The 18337-nt window shown below is 37.8% G+C and overlaps 1 protein-coding gene and 1 pseudogene across 1 annotated transcript in view; both read left to right on the top strand.

The window, feature by feature from the left end:
- The window catches only part of LOC126252249 (agrin-like), a gene marked incomplete at its 5' end in the record, with an annotated part of 306781 nt that overhangs the window by 241100 nt on the left and 47344 nt on the right, over positions 1 to 18337 (top strand). Inside the window, one exon of the mRNA XM_049953122.1 lies at positions 10192 to 10438. Coding sequence (XP_049809079.1) covers positions 10192 to 10438 — 247 coding nt within the window. The remainder of the gene's footprint in view (positions 1 to 10191; positions 10439 to 18337) is intronic.
- On the top strand, positions 15036 to 15153 carry LOC126254008 (5S ribosomal RNA; annotated as a pseudogene).

Below are 18337 nucleotides of genomic sequence, written 5' to 3'. Positions count from 1 at the left end.
GTTTTAATTTAAACTTTTTTCCATTCTTCTTCTTTAGTAAGTATAACAGGGGAGCCGGTCATCCAGATGTGACAGTTCCCTATAAGTACACTAACTTTTGCATAAGACAGTACTCAGTTCCATGTTCAAAACAATTAATTCTAAAGTCCTAAATATCATCATTTCCTTAAAATCATCTATCAGATTTAGAAGAGTGAAGTGCCATTGAAATCAACTCTAATAGAACTATGGAACCTGCAATAGAAATAAGAGGCTGTAGGTCATTTAGTGGGGGGATACACGCTCACACACTGCTTGACAGTTGCTAAGGAACAATTGACACTTGCTAAAGAATTGCTACAAAACAACTGACTATTCTACAGAACACCCAAACAATGAGTCAATAATGGTAAGTCTCCCCTGATCCCATTTCTGTGCAACTTTTCTGAACTCTCTCCACATCCTACACCTCAACAGTCCTTTTCTTTAACTCCCCCAATCCCTCTTCCTTCCTCTTCAACCCTTCTGCTGGAAGAAGGAGCCACTGGCTCTGAAAGCTTGCAAATTTTAATATCTTGAAATGTGTGTTCTCCTGCCACCACTTGGTGAGTAGATTTTTTATCTATCCAATTACATCACATTTTCAGTAATTATAAAGCAGCTATGGATGCAAATGCCACATAACTGAGGAATATGTTAGCATATTTGTTGTAGCAGATTTAGACAAACTCCTAAGGCAAAGCAATTCCTGCAGTTTTTGATCAGTCAGTCAATGGTTTTATTCTATCTTTTTTATTTATGTAGATCACTTTCATAGGAAGTCTTGTATATCAAATTTTGTCTAGTTTGTGATCTTGAGAATTTATTTCTAGTAGCTTTAACCTTTATGTCACTAGAATTAAATTATTTTTTTTGTGACCTTCAAGTTTCTCCAGTTACCAACAGTTTTCTGCATCTAAATTCCATAAGCCACTTTACAGTGTGTGGAAGAGCAACTGTAGTGTCATATTCCTCTAGGAAACAATACACCAGGAACCTTTTTCATTAATCATTCATTCATTCATCATGTTCCATAAGCATCATCATGGTGTGGAATGAATCGACTTGTACATTAACAAAATCGAGTCAATTCTTACAAATTTTCTCTGTACACTGCATTAGAAATAAACCACTACCTGATGGTATTTACCAGTCACACCCCACCACCCATCACTAACACCGACACCACTCCTGGTTCTTTCAAAAGTAAAATTCCTATGTATAAAACAACTTCAACTGTCTGATTACACAGGCCAATGCCGGAAAAACTTTTTGCTGAAAATGTCTTTTTCTTGTGTTTTTTAGGGTGGGAAATCCAAATATGATACTAAAAACACTGTATCACCTACCATTTCTTCACATTTTATAGTTAAATTTATTAAATTAAGCGATTTTTTAAAGAATTTAACAGCTTTTATGTAGTTAAAATAATTTAAAAAGGAGGTGTAATGAATGTAGATGATGTTGGTAGCACTGCTGAAAAACATTTGTGTCATAAAAAGGTCGATTCTATTTTTTTTGTTAACAGATGGTGTTTTGTTTATTGTCAACCTAACCTCACTTTCCCATTACCTGTTCATGTGCTGAGTACAATGTCTAATCGTGGTTGTAAAAACTCTGCTGACAGTTTTTGTTATATTTGTGGTGAATTTGTGATTAAGAAACACCAAAGAAACGCTACAGACTTTGTGAAAAAGGTTTATCTATCATACTTTGGATCTAAACTTGGTGATCAAGATAAATCTTGGGCACCGAATAAGGTATGTCGTGTTTGTTGAAGATGTGAGAAAATGGTCCAAAAAGAAGCCTTTAGATTTGCTGTTGCTGTGATACGGAGGGAGCCAATAAATCATTCTGATGCTTGCTAATTTTGCAGTGCTGATATTACTAGTCATAATTCGAAAAACAAGAAGTTAATAAGCTACCCTAACCTTCCGTCCACCATCCGACCAGTGCAGCATGGTGTAGATTTGCCTGTTCCTGAACCACCAGATGATTTAAATTCTATTCCAACAGTAAATTTTCTGATGTACAATGTGATTTAGATGAACCAGATGATGATGAATTCCATTGTAATACTGAAAGTCTAGAGTCCAGATTGTTTACTCAGAGCAAGCTTAACAATTTGGTTAGGGATCTGGGCTTAATGAAAGAAAAAGCTGAATTGCTTGGCTCTAGATCAAAAGAAATGAACTTATTGGCAGTTGGGACCAGCATATACATGTATAGAAAGAGAGAGCAGCAATTTTCCAAGTTTTTTCAACAAGAAGGTGATTTAGTGTACTGTCTGATGAATGAGTTTGGTATTGAATACAAAAAGGAAGACTGGAGGCTGTTTATTGATTCATCCAAAACTAGTGATGGGAAAACTCTGCCAAGATTGCTGGAACACCAACATGATGGGGGACTACTGTTGGTCACTTCACCGGGAAATTCAGCAATCAACTCATCGTAGAAAAAGCTACACAAGAAGCTTCAAAGAAAAAAGAGAAAGAAAATACCATCCAATTCCAGCTGACAAGTGAAACCTCTATTAACACATATCATTGTTTTAAGTAGCTTACTATAAATACAAACCATGATTATGTTGTAACAAAGTGTTTTATTAATTTCCCCGTATACTGTATAGCATAGGATTTTTATACTATATAATAAAAATCATATTGCTCAAAAACTATGGGTGATACAAAAAAACTAAGGCTATATTTGGATTCAGCTCCTAAAAATCTATAAATATCAGCTATCAAAGTAAAAAAAGTTTTTCAGAAAAAATTTTTCGTTTTCCTGTGTTATATTACAAATGAGTTAATGTGTTAAATATTTTATGGTAAGTATATAAAACCTTAAGGACATATTTATACTGCACAGTGGGCCAAGACATGCCAGCCTTGGCTGTGGCATGCTGGAATATCAAATCCATTGTTTTGCACTGTGGTGTTCACTCTCATGACTGGGCCACTATGGTACTCTGAGAGCCAAACCACAACAACATCCAGAATGTTTAAAATTTCTGACACAAGTCCATGGCTGGTGAAAGCTTGTGAAGCTGTGCTTTAGCCTCAACAGTACATGTATCAGATATCTCCCACCTGCTTTTGTCAGAAGAGTCACTGTACATGTTGTTGTGTTTTTCCTCCTTAAAAAAAGTTCTGTCACATTTCACAGTCAGTGATGAAAAATCACAGGAATTGAAATGATACATGAAAAGTTACTTCATCCATCTATTTTCATATATCTGTAACAATAGGGAACTGTCCGCCCCAGTAGCTGAGTGGTCAGCGTGTCGGATTGCCGACCTCTGGGCCCGGGTTCGATTCCCGGCTGGGTCGGAGATTTTCTCCGCTCAGGGACTGGGTGTTGTGTTGTGTTCATCATCATTTCATCCCCATCCGGCGTGCGGGTCGCCCAATGTGGCGCCGAATGTAATAAGACCGCGATATGGCGGCCGGACCTGCCCCGCGAGGGGCCTCCCGGCCAATGACGCCAAACGCTCATCATCATCATAGGGAACTAAAGTGACATATGTTTAACACCTTTTTATTATTCTTTAACTTGAAATGGAAATACCTCAGAAAAAGTTGCAGAGAAAAATGTGAAAAACTTGGCAAAATCAGGTTGGGTGATGCAGGAAAAAGTCCTTTCAACTGTAGTTCCACTTGGCCTTCATCACAATTTCCTAAAAACCATCTTAATTGAAAGAGCTATGCAATGTTCCTTGTCATTGGAAACAAAACCAGTAAGCCAAATGGCATTATCTCAAGAATTTTCGCTCGTCAATCTGTCTGTATCATAAGACAAAGAAGATCATTACAAGTTGTCATTGGCTGCAGTCGATGAACCATTGCCACTGCCAACTACCACATCATTAAGGAAAAAGAAAAAAACTAGTGGGAAAAGTATTGAAGAATTTTTGCAACTGAAAAAAGACATACCAAGATTTTACCAAATAGGACAATGCTAATTACTTCTTGATGTGTCTCAGGTCTTGAATGTTCTGCAATACATACTAAAATATATTGTGATTTATTCTGTAATATCAATAACATTTTTCAGGGAAGTTAGTACTTCTTTACATAAGGTAAAGAACTCTCATAAATGTCTGTCGCTATTCGTAGGATGAGTCTATAACCTCCTAGTTCTTCTGTGCTGGAAAAACCTCAGAATATCACTCTACTGCCAAAACAGTACCAAAGTAATGAAATCATGTCATAGCACAGACTGGATGGTATGAAAAACTGATAGTTGCACCTGTGTTACCTTACGACCTTGTATGCCAGCTGTCAGAGAGTGGGTATTCCCTTGCTAGTGCAGCTCACCCCACCAGGGAAGAGGGTGGAGCTGGAAAAATGATGGGCACCCCCACCTCAGTCAACAATAATTTGTTTACCTGTGCTGCAGTGTTTGATAGTATTCTGAAACTGTCCATTATTCTTTTTTGTTAAATGTCTCTAATGGTCTTCATATCAACAGGACATTAAATCCAGATGTTGCTTCCTTCTTTCTGCTTTATAGGAAACTCCTTAGGGATGGATGTGAGTTGTAAATATTTACAACTCATGGAACTACACTCACACAGAAATATGAAAGTAAAAATTTCCAAAGAGAACATCTTGTACATTAGTCAGCTTATATAAAGAAACATCAATAAATTTAATTCTGTTTTTTGGCCTGTGCAGTTTTTCATTTCCAACTGGAAAGCAATTAAGTTAAATGTCACAAGCTTTTATTATAATCCACCCACAGCGAAGTCTCTGATTAATTTGTTCTTATCTTCTAGTTCCAAATTCAAAATGTACATTCTACTAATTGTAAGATGCTGATAACAAATAATTGTTTTCCTTTCATAACGTCAAGTGTGGCCTTTTATAAAACCATTGCTTGTACAACTGGTGTTCACTGAAGGAAAAAGTCATAAATGTTTAGAGTTTTCTGCACATGGTTCATTAAAATAATATGAAGGATGAACACTAGTCCTGCATTGATCACTGGTAATTCCATTTTCTTTTTATCTTGCATTGTCTTACATTACACTGAACATACACGAACTCCATAATCTCACAATCACGACATTGATGCCACTGAATAACACACATTTACTTGTGAACAGAGACAGATATCACTGTCACTACTATTTCAAAAAAATTTTTGTAATTTTAGTTATATTTCATTTCCAGTAATGTATCTATCAGTAGGCTACCTGATACAAAACTTGTTCACTACAAGATTTGTATATCAAGTGCACCTGCCTGACAAATAGCATACTTTCACAATGACTGTTACAAATTATGAAAAGGTAAATGTACAACACCAAATTTTTAACCACACACTTTCTTCAGAATTGATTCAGAAACATTATAGAACTAAAAAACATGCATAATTTCTTGCTGGCAGAATAATTTTGGATGTCTTCAGCAGACTACTGTGAAAACACCACATAACCCCAGTTTTTTGCCTGCCTAGGACTAAAGTGGAGATTCACCAAGTTCTGTCTATAGTAAAACATACAATCTCCAGTAATCTTTATTTTACAATTGTTGTTCCCTACTTTGGCCCATATAAACAGATCCTTGTCTGCATTTAGCTTCTACTTCCTTCTTGTAGACAGAGTAAACAGCTTGTCTGGCACCAAAGTACCATAGATAACCTTAGCCAGTAGACTTGTACTCTCAGCTATACTCCATGTCTTCCAAGCCAAGATGTTTACATCAGGGAAAGCTTCAAGGCCACCGTAGTCAGCATTATTGCCCCATACAACAGCCAAGGTCAGCCATGTACTGCCTCCAAACACAGCAGAAACATCACACATGAACCGCATTCTTAGCCCACGAGAAACATTTAGACCTCCTGTAAGTTGCTGCTTATTGAATTGTCCAGCCAAGTCAATCTCTATTGCTCTCAGTGACTTGTACACAGGAACAATGCATTGCCAACGTCGACGATAGGCACATCGCAGAGGCATTGCACTAGTACCTTAATGTAATATTGGACAAATGACCTGCACAACTGAAGATCGACATATAGAACATGAGCACCACACAGACTTACTGCAGTCTAACAAGTTTGCAGTAGCAGAAAACTGCATTGAAAATGGATGTAAAATGAATTATCAGCAAATGAAAATCTTGGTTAAAACTAATAAATTTATGGGACTTCACTTTCAAAGAAGCAATTGAAATTTGTGTAACTGATAATTTAATCAACTGAGCAAGGCATGGGAGCCAATAATACTAAGCTCTGTGAAAGCAAAATGAGACACCTGAACACAAGATGCAACAGGGTTGATGGGCAGAAGGTGAAAGAGACTCTCCTCTTTACCACCGCAGCTGCATGTACTCCCACCATTTAACACGGTGCAGGGCTGGTGTGGCCCAAACTCTGAACTGGCAAGTATAAATACTGTATGTCTGCAGCAGACACTTCATTTCATCAGCACCACCTGATGGTGGTGGATAAGTTGTCCACAGAAATATTAACACGGTGCAGGGCTGGTGTGGCCCGAACTCTGAACTGGCAGGTATAAACACTGTATGTCTGCAGCAGACACTTCATTTCATCAGCACCACCTGATGGTGATGGGTCAGTTGTCCACAGAAATATCGTATACTTTTGACAATTGGATCTGGCAATACATCTGAGAACCATGGAAGCACCATTTACTCTGGAAATCCTCAGATCATATATTTTTACTATCAGCAGCAAAAACTATCAAGAAATAAATGTACCGAGAAGTCAGTATTAAAACATCAAAGGTCCTTAAAGAGACCTCTGTAAGATGAGCTGTTATCTAATTTACACAATAATCTTACTGTTTGGTTTTGCTGAATAAATACTTCACTTACTTTATGTGCATTGCTCCAGAAAATAATTCTGTGAGACACAGGGAGTGAAAATATGCACATCTCAACGAGATACACAGCTATGAGAACAATACATTGAATAGAGCTTCTTGACAAAACTCAAAGTAATTTCAAATGTGGCGTTTCATTTTGTGTATGGCCAGTAATATTTACATCATATATTGTCATGTCATATTTACTTATTTAAAACTTCATAATACAAGTCTTGATGAAATTAAGACTTAAATCTGTTTGATGTGAATCTGTAGTAGGTCTGTTCACCCATCATTTGAGCTATTACCAGTAAGTTTGAGTTTAGACATTGGATTGGTAGTATCCACAGATTCCACAAAGATACTTGGTGTGGTGGCTGACGGAGTTAGCTGAATCAATATGTTTCAAAGGTCCTTGACGTGCTCTAGCAGCTTTCTGTCATACCATCCTAGCCTGATGATATTAACATATATTAGCATATCATCTGATTTTGTATACCACATCACATAGTGTTACAGATTGCTTAGTTATAATGTCTGACTGAAGATGAAATTATATTATCAATTGATATGTTCACTGCTATAAAATATGTAGGAGTTATCAATTGACTTTATGAAAATTGATTTAGACAGACGTGAAACACTGAATAAGGTTCCTGTTGGTTTTTACTTTTGTTGAAACTTTCCTGTTTTGTACACAGTGTAAAATGTAGAAAGTAAGTAGAAAAGTTTCAAACTTGTGAAAAATCAATCAAATTCATATTCCACTAACATTATTGTCTCTGCTGGAAACCTGTTCATTGTTGGCAATGGAGTGCTGTGCCTGCATTAGAAACATCATAGATGACATCTCTCATTACACCCAATACTCACTCTCTAATTGTCACTGTCTGACAGTATCCTGTCCAGTCCTCCGTAGTGACTGTGAGAAGTGTCAGTACATTTACAAAGTTTTCTCACTTATGTTTGCTGCCTGAACACACTTTTTAATTTTCGCCCATGGAAGGTTAACTGCATTCAGGTGAGAGTTATGTGATGGTAAGTGGACCACTCAGTGCCTTCACTTATAGCCTATGTACTGACAACATAAGACTCACATAAGCCAATTAAGGAATGAAGAATTTCATTCCTCATGCTATAGTCACAGTGGATTTATCTCTTTCATAGATACTTGAACACTGCTGCCTTCGAGTCATGAAATGTAAGTGTTTTCTTTGTGATAGAGTACATCACCTAGAACAATAACTGATTATGGATGAAAATTAGATCAGCAATAAACTGCAGAATCCTTGAATGTCCAGAAGTTTTTGTAACATGTTTTCCACTGTTAATGGACTTGATTGTGGTTGGTACACAGTGTGTGTAGCAATCCCACTTGTCAGGTGCCTCGTGTCAAGGACACAGCCCTATCTAAAACTGCAGCAACTGAATAAACAATCTGATTAGCAATTTAATATTGTTTATGCTCCAGTCAGTAGATGACGTCCCAGTGCTGAGGCCCATACAGTGCAAGCATGTTGGATATTAACAAAGACTGTCTTTATAACAGTGTGTTCAAATTATTGTCAAATTCCAAAGCCTGTGCTCTTTAATTGATAATGTGCTGTTTGGAGACATTTCATAATGAGTTTCAGCGAAAGTTGTACTGAAAGTACTCCAGAGAAGAAGAAAATAAAAAGTGAGAAATTTAAAAGAAATCACCAAAGGACCAATAATGTGAAAATTGGAGATTTGACATTATTGAGCAAAAAAAAAAAATAGATTCTGACTATAAGTACTGTGTGCATTGTTTCTTCAAATTAAATGTTGATTTCAAATCAGGCTTGTTCAGCACTATTACTTTCTTCAAAGCCAAGGGTGATGAAGGTATTTTCTTGAAACAGTTCACTGGAAAGTTAATGTGAAGGAGTATAAGCTTTTTAGTGAGTTTCCAAAGTTCCATTCAGCCCCCTACAAATAAAATATTTTGATCAATACAAAAAAAGTGTATTCCAAGTAGCATTTATGCCATTGCATGGTGTAACAGAAAACAGGATGCAACAATTGATAGAGCATGTTCATCATCATGTTATTAGTTTTGCTTCATGTGATCATTCTCCTTCTACGAACAGGAGTGGTGGGACTTGATAACTCCCTCAAAGGGCTGGCAGCTGCGTCATCACATATTTTCTAATATTTCTAAAAACTGTTCACCATCACGATGAATACAACAAAATTCAGTTTAGTACAGCATCATTTCCTGTTCTTGTGTTGACTGCCTAGCAAATGTAAAAAATAAAAGATTATGAGATCAATATCTTTCTGAATCTCTGTGACATATAGAGCAGTCTTTCAGTGTATTATTAAATGAGGAATTTTAATGCCACTTTGGCATCATTCAGCTATTTTCTGCATTCCTGCTACTATAACTTATACAGATTTCTACTTTTACTTAATTTCTTAAATTTAGTTCACTCTTCCACCTCAGAGCACTGAACTTTGGGATTTACATTTGGAAACAGCTTCATTTAATGATGATGAGGACGTGTGGTTTGTGGGGCACTCAACTGTGCAGTCATCAGCACCCGTACAAATTCCCAATCAGTACACAGTCCAATGTAGCCACTTCCAGGAATGATGACGCCAAAACAAACACCCAGTCCACGGGCAGAGAAAATCCCCAGCCCGATCGGGTATCAAACCCGGGACCCCGTGATTCAGAGATAGCAACACTAGCCACTAGACCATGAGCTGTGGACTAGTATCATTTAAATGCTGGTCCATGCAACCTGATACAGTTATTAATGCTTTGTGAGTGCATGGGATATGATGACTCCCCTCTCTCTCTCTCTCGCTCTCTCTCATTCTCCGTCCCCCCCCCCTCTTTTTTTTCCCTGATGACACCTTATTGTGAGATAAACTAATGAAGAATCTCTGAATTAATGTAGAACTGCATGTCAATGAAGGACCCGAAAACAAGCACTCATTTAAAATTCGCTTACATGTGCAGTGCAGTGAATAGATTTCTTTTTTTTTTCTTTTTTTTTTTTTTTTTAAAGCTGTCAAACCTGTTACATAATAGGAAATGGCATGCAGTACTGTAAAACGTCATGCAGTCATTTACTGTGTACATTCCTATTACTTTTGAACAGTTTTTTTCCTAAACTCTTTCCAACCATTTGCAGCTCCAACAGATCCAGGGTTGTGTTTCTTTATATGCCATATAAACAAACAGTGGGGGAATGGAGAGTAAAATTGTAGAAAACCAAAAGTGAACTTTAAATATAGGCTTTTAACTCTGACACAACTCATTTCTTTTCCATCTTGCAGACAAAATACAAAGAAATGTGTGTTTTATTTTCCAGTGGATGTTGCATTACAGGAGATTTATGTGCCTGAGTTTAATGGCAGCTCATACATGAAACTTCCAAAGCTAGAAGGTGTGGGAAGAGCATTCTCCATAGAAATGTGGTTCCTCTCACAAGCTTTGGATGGAATGTTGTTTTATAATGGACAGATGGCAAATGGAAAAGGTGATTTCATATCACTAGAATTAATTAATGGCCATGTACAATTCCAGTATGATTTGGGAAGTGGCCCAGCAAATATAACGTGAGTACATTGACTTATCTTTCTTAGCTATATGTAAATTTTATAAATGAACAAATAAAAGTTTTTTATTGTGTTTATAACAGTCTAATCAAAACATTAAGTATGGTGCTCTTAATATTGCAGAAAATAAATAAATTCTTGTAACAAGTATGTAAGCATGTTTCAATTTTTTTAATCTTTTACATACTAAGTTTCTCCTGTCAAGTCCACACCAAGTTGAAAAAGTTGTAATTTGTCTTTGAAGATTTTATCTTTGTATTCTACATAAAAGCATAGTGCAATGGTTAATTTTATTTATTAAGACAGCCTTTGCTTACATCTGTATACACATTAAATGGAAATCAATGTGTTTTAAATGAATTAAATTTTTCATGGGTATCTATCAGGTGAAAATACAGTTGACTCTATGGTGAATCATCAAATTTGCATGTACAATTTAAGTGATGTATGTGCACCATTTACATTATTGTGGGAACATGAGATGCTGTGTTTATTTCTTGCTGAATTTTGACCACATCCTGTAGTTCTTTATAATGCTGAGCAGTTAAATTCACTTCATTTCATTCTATTTAACGTAGTTTTGAAACTGTATATTTATGAAATAAGCATACATATTATTCACAATGGAAATTCCTGGATGCAATAATACAAAAAAATAAAGGAAAGGTAACCACTTACCTATAGCTGATTGATGTGCGACACAAAGAAACATGCAACAGAAAACAGTATTCACACTATCATTGGAACAGTTGCTCATTCTCTGGCAAAAGTGCACACATTCACACACACTGCCATACAGACACCCAAATGTACACAGCCAGGGCAGTGATGAGACTGAATGTTGATATTGATTATTGACAGCAGTTGCCTGGATAGATGGAGATTGGGAGAGGATAAGGGAGAATGCATGAGGTGAGGAGCAGGTAGCAGGCTAGTGTGAGACAGGTTTCTCAACAGATGACTCAGCTGGTGAACAACAAGATGAAAGAAGATCAGAGGGTAGAGCATACAAGAGATAGAGAGGATGGGTGGGAAATGGGCATGAGATGCAAAAACAGGAGAGAGAGAGAGAGAGAGAGAGAATATGAATGCATGCATTGGGGGGGTGGGGGGTGGGGGAGTTGTAGAAAAAAGCAGGAAACAATCTGAATGGGGAAGAAGTGGTGTGGACAGAAGAGAGAAGGAAAAATGTTAGGTGAGGCAGTACAAAACACATTAGTGGATAGAGAAAATGCTGGAGAGACAATTCCCACAAGCATAGTTCAGAGTAACTAGTACTGGAAGGGAGTATCCAAATGGATCCATTAGTGAAGCAGCTGTTGAAATCATTTGTGAGCCATTTGTGTTGGCAACTAGATGGCCGAGTTTACAATGCACCACAGTTTGGCGGTGGCCATTCATGCAAGTAGTCAGTTGGTTTCTTTTCATGCCCACATAGACTGCTGCACAATAATTGCAGTTGATATATAACATGACTGCTTCCACACATGTCCCTGCTTCTTATAAGATAGGAAATGCCTGTTACTGGACTGCAGTAGGAGGTGGTGGATGGGTATATGCGACATGTCTTGTACCTGGGTTGACCACAAGGGAATGATCCATGTGGTGCAGGGCTGGAGTAGGGATGGACAAAGATATTTTGTAGAGTGCTTGGGCAGCACTAGACTACTTTGGGTGATGTGGGTAGGAATTTGAGTAAGATATCCCTCTTCTCTGGGCTTGAAGTAAGTTAGTTAAGTCCTGCTGAAGGATGTGGTTGAAACTTTCAAGGTCAGGGTGATACTGGCTGATCAGAGGAGTGCTGTTCAGTGGCTGGTTAACAGATTTACTGGTGTTGGAGAAGGAGACAGCACGGGAGAACTATTCCTGGATGGGCTTTGTACAATACTGTCTGTCAGTAAAGGCTCAGGTAATGTTATCTATATACAGGATGAGTCAGGAGGAAAGGTACATGCTTTGAGGGTGAGAGTATCAGTGACTCTGAACAAAAAACTTCATATGGACATATGCCCTATTCCAAATGGTTTCCGAATTAGAAGACATTTAATATCACTTTTGTACATTTTTCTTGAATAACTTGAAAACCACACCCTCCAGCGAAAACATGTCACAGTACAAAATTAAATGATATTAAATTTCCTACAAAACAGGTCCTATTCATTTTTTTCTCTATAACTAATGGTTTGTGTGAAGAGAGCGTGAGAATGTTGAAAAACTCGCTCAATGCACGTGCACTGTAGCTTACGTAGTTTTTGTAGGCCAATTTGAGGTTTACAATGTTCCGGGAGTTTTTGTAGGTCAATTTGAGGTTTACAATGTTCCGGGAGTTTTTGTAGGTCAATTTGAGGTTTACAATGTACCACAGTAGTGTAGAGCAAGTTGAGACAAACAGTTTGATACGGGACACTTGTAGTCTGTCAAGTCAGGAAACTACCTCAAATTGGCCTACAAAACTACATAAGCTTCAGTGCATGCATGTCAAGCAAGTTTTTCAACATTCTCGTGCTCTCTTTGTACAAACCATTAGTTCTAGAGAAAAAAAATGATAGGACCTTTTTTGTAGGAAATTAAATATAGTTCAGTTTTGTACTGCAACACATTTTTTCTGAAGGGTGCAGTTTTCGAGTTATTCAAGAAAAACATAAAAAAGTGATATTAAATGTGTTCTATTTCAGAAACCATTCACAACAGGGTATATGTCCATATGAAGTTTTTTGTTCAGAATTACTAATACTATCACCCCTCAAAGCATGTACCTTTCCTCCTGACTCATCCTGTATATAGATAACTCTTGATTTCCACTGTATATGGAATGTGCAGGGGAGATGATGCAAAAGAACAGCTTTCAAAGTTGAGGTACTATAGGTGATTGGAGAGCATGATATGACAGACGTATTTATGTAGCCATCAGAGAGGATGAGATTGGCACCTAGGAAGGTGGCTTGTAGAGTTGAAATGGATCAAGTGAAGCAGATTTGGGAGTAGGTATTGAGGTGTTGGAGGAAAGAACATTAGTTGTCCCTGCCAACAGTCCAGATCATGAAAATACAATCGGTGACTCTGAACCAGACAAGGGGTTTTATGTGTTGACTTTGATAGGAAGGATTCCTCCGGATGGCCCATAAATAAATTATGTAGGATGGCGTCATGCAAGTGCCATGCATCCTGCGTTCAAGAATCTCTCTTGCTTCACTGTCTTTCCGCATTTCCTGTCCCATTACCTCCAGACTCCTTGTTGGTCACTGTATACACCAACTTCACTGACACCTGTCGCTTTGTGGTCATGGAACACTAACTTTTCCAATGTCCTTCTAATACCAAACCCACCCCATCTTTTCCTAATCATTCTAGTCAACCACAACTTGGGCCACAATTGCTTCACTTGCAGAGGCCAAATCTGTAAACAAATCAATGGTACTGCAATGGGTACTCACGGTACTCACATGCCACCACCCTCTGACAACTTGTATACTGGTCATATGGAGGGATACTTCCTGTCCAGTTAACACCTACAGCTCCTTGCCTGGTTCGGATTTGTTGTGGACATTTTATGATCTGGACTCATGGCAGGGACAACCTTTGCTCTTTCCTCTTCAGTCTCAACACCTGCACACAAATCCCCTTCCTCTAGTGCTTTTAAACTCTAAATGTCACCTATCTAGATGTCTGTCTCATCCTCTCAGGTGGCTCCATAAACATATCTGTTTATATCAAGTGTTCCAACCACCAGCAGTGCCTCCAATTTGGCAGTTGTCTCCTGTTCCATATCAAAAAGTCTCTCCCTTACAGCCTTGTCATTTGTGGATGCCCCATCTGCAATGGAAACCAGGAGTTTTCGAAATATACAGAGAACCTTACTCCAGCCTTTATTGACAGATGGTATCATACCCAGCCAATCCAAAAACAGATCTTCTGTGCCATCTCTGTCTCTGATGCCAGGAAAACTGTTAACTGGCTAACAATCAGCAGTGTTCTGATCACACAGTATCACCCTGGCCTTGAAGAGCTCAACCACATCCTTCACCAGGGTTTTGACTACCTCTCGCTGTGTAATGAGATGATTCTCACATAAATGGCCACTGCCAAACTGTGGTAAACTGCAAACTTGAACATCTAATTGCTGAACATGCTGCACACTACAACACAAATGACTTCAACAGCTGATTCACTGTGCAAGCAATTCCAGCACTGACATTTTCCCTTCTCTATTCTGTCCACTCCACACCTTTCCCATACAGAAAGTGTACTGCCTTCTTCTACATCTCTTCCTCCCCCCCCCCCCCCCCCCCCGTCTCCAATACAGGCATTCACTCTCTACCCCTCCCCTTTTGCACTCCTCTCCCTGTCTCTCCCTTAATTTCAACTTTCCTTCACCGTAAACCTTCCCCCCATCCCCTCTGTCTCTGATATGCTTCTACCCTCTGATCTCCTCTCATCTTCTTTCATCTTCTTTTTGTGTGTGTCAATGTGTGTACTTTTATTAGAGAAAGAGCGAGTGTTCAAAAGCTAGTGTGAATATTGTCTCCTGTTGCATATTTCTATGCACGTCTCATCAGTCAACTGTAGGTAAGTTGTTGCCTTTCCTTTATTTTACATAGCCAACGGCCTTGCCACAGTGGTAACATCGGTTCCCATCAGATCACTGAAGTTAAGCGCTGTCGGGCTGGGCTAGTACTTGTATGGGTGACCATCTGGTCTACCGAGCACTGTTGGCAACCGGGCTGCACTCAGCCCTTGTAAGGAAAACTGAGGAGCTACTGGATTGAGAAGTAGCCACTCCGGTCTTGGAAACTGACATACGGCCAGGGGAGTGGTGTGCTGACCACACGCCCCTCTATATCTGCAGCCAGTGATGCCTACGGGCTGAGGATGACATGGCAGCCAGTCGGTACTGTTGGGCCTTCATGGCCTGTTTGGGAGGAGTTTATTTTTAGTTTTATTTTACATATGTGTTATTAGATATATTAAACAAATGCTGTGGTTTTAAGACTTCATTAACTACCTGAGGGAATATGTTGCATACCAAGTATCATATTTGTTAGAGAATACACAGTCTGTGGCCAATTTATTAGACACATTACAGTTTTTAAGCAAATTTTGATTTATGTCTAATGAAATTTGTTTTTTAATACATAAATTGTAATGAAATGATTATGTGTAATCTATTTCATAACTAAGGTGATACAACAAATAAGTAAAATGTACTATTTGTTGAAAATATTTTATTTCAATGATTACAACAAAAATTAAAATATTGTGGAAGTGAAAACATTAGTTTTAATATCTTGTTGAGCCACCTTTTGCAACTATGAGAGCCTTAATATGGCATAGCATGCTGTCGCTGCAGGACAGTACAGTCTCCTGCATTTGTGGATGATGATACCATACATGGATAATCTTCTCTAAGAGCTGTGTTTTTATTGTGATGACATCTTCTGCCACCTCCCTCTTCATTAATTCCCATACGTTTTCTATTGGGTTCATGTTGGTAATATTACCTGGTCAGTCTAACAGAGGATTTAACTGATCTGGCTGTGGGACTGGGAGCTACATCCCGCATAAAAATAAATGGTTCCCCATCCAGGAACCATTCTCTGTGGTGTGGTATTAACCATTTTTTAAGGACTTCCTTGTACTGGTCTTGCCTCATTATGCCTTTAACCACGTAAAGACATCCTGTACCCTTGCCACAGATGACAGACCAAATCATCACCTTAGTTGCACATTTTACGGTCTGAATAATGCAGTCAGTATGAAATTTTTCTCTTGTTCAACGGCACACATACTGGGATATGCTACTTAAAATTTCAAACATGCTTTCATCACTGAAGCATACCTGTAAAAATCAAGAAACATAATTAATACATTATGAATAAATCTACATAGATTATATCATATCATAAATAACAGTTTTAAAGTTAAATTACTGATCTCCAGAAGTCCACATCCTTATTACAGCACTATTTAGCCCACTGCAGATGTTTTGCTTTCATTTTGGCTGTTAAGTGTGGTTTTCTAGCGGGTCGACAGGTCTTGAAATCAATATCCTTCAACTTTCTGCGAATAGTGCATTCAGATGCATTCACATGAGCCTCCTACAGTTCAGATTTTATCTGTTTCATTGTTGCATATCTGTTTTCTAGGCAAATTCTTTTGAGAAATCTTTCTGACCTTTGGATGGAAATTGGTTTTCTTCCACATTTATTCTTCTTTCTGGGACTCAGTTCTTTACCTGAATTAATTTTATTCTTTATACGCCTCACGCCAGCTTCTGATATTTCCAACCTTAGTGAAATTTCCAAATTGGAATACATTTTCCTATTAACGAGGGCTTTGACCCCAGCTTTTTTATGTGGTGAAATGTCCCCTCTTTTACCAATTTTTAAAGGTCACAATTAGTAACATCTGGCTGTTAAACAATCAGTTGAGATGTCAATATTATGAAATTGATAATCAAAATGAACAAAGTATTACGTCATTTACATGTGATAATGCCACTGAACAGGTCCTTTTCTGTACACTGTACTCTGCACATTGATACCTACAATAAGTCAACAATCCAATGTCTTCCCTCCAGTCTTCCAGTCAAGAATGGTTTGCAATAAGATCAATCAATTGCCAGTAAGCCTCAGCAGTACTTACAGTACTTACCAGGGATCACTGATTCCTTCTCGTGTTGTAAAGATTGTGCTCAAACCCATGATGGACTGGGGTGAGTTTCTTCATGCATTTGAAAATATGAAAAGAAAACAATTAGCAACATATAACACAAAACAAAACAGAATAGAAGAAGCATTTGGTAACGTCTAGAGCACAATTGTTTGCTAATGTCGGTAGTATTGTAAATGTGGTATTAGGTCATAACCTCTATTGGTATCTTTGGCAGCCACAGTTCAAAACATCCCCATCTAAAACTGCTGCAGCCTGTGTCACAGTACTTTTGGATTTACTTTCCAATAAGAATAAAATTGATATGCTGAATAAAATGGATTTTTCTTCATTATTTCTGTAACTGTTTTCTTAAAGGCATTTATGTTCTTTATTTAGCTGATATTGTATGAAAGAAAGTTGAATAGGTACATCCTTATGCACACTATAATTTTCTTGTAATGACTTGACTTGTGTTGAATTTTTCTTAGTTTTCAACAGTTTCTCATTTTGTATTGATGTACCTATGAGTAGTGTTTTTCTTTATGTGTGTGTTCAGTGTTTCTCAATAGTCACTGTTCAGAAAGCCCTTTTCTGTATCTCATCATATTTACTGAGATTCCTCATAGGTCTAGTCCATATGATGTAATGGATTCAAAGTGTACAAATTAATACATTTTAAGAACTTCGGTACTCACAATTCTGGCTAATTTTTGTAATGCATAACAGACTGAATTTACTTTACTACATATTATACTGATGTGTTCTGTACATGTCAATTTATTATCGAGGTGAATATCCTGAAATTTTACAAGCATCCTACAACTGAACAAAGCCTACTATCTGCTTTATGTACAGTTGAACCTCTGTGACCAATCCGTTTCATATCCTCACAAATTCTTAAATCAAACTACTTGTCTGAGTTGACTAACTCCAACTGTAACTCACTAATACTGTCCTCATATGATACTCTGGTTCTGCAGTTTTCAAAATATGCAGTTTTACATTTCTGAACATTGAAAGCAAGTTGTCAGGTTTTTCACAGCCTTGAAATCTTGGAAAGATCTTTAAGAACATATGCTGGGTTAGGTTGTGGCAGCAGAGAATGTTGGACTAACAAGTGCTAGTAAACATGCATACCAAAACTTGTGATGCCACCATCTTGTTGAGCTACTCTTTTAAGTGAACACAAGAGCAAATCAACAACAATTGTACTCCTCTCTCTGATGTATCAAACATGCAGTAAATTTA

This window comes from Schistocerca nitens, chromosome 4 (genome assembly GCF_023898315.1).
Source record: "Schistocerca nitens isolate TAMUIC-IGC-003100 chromosome 4, iqSchNite1.1, whole genome shotgun sequence".
NCBI lineage: Eukaryota > Metazoa > Arthropoda > Insecta > Orthoptera > Acrididae > Schistocerca > Schistocerca nitens.
The sequence above is the reverse complement of the archived record's forward strand: the minus strand, read 5'-3'. Positions and strand labels throughout refer to the sequence as shown.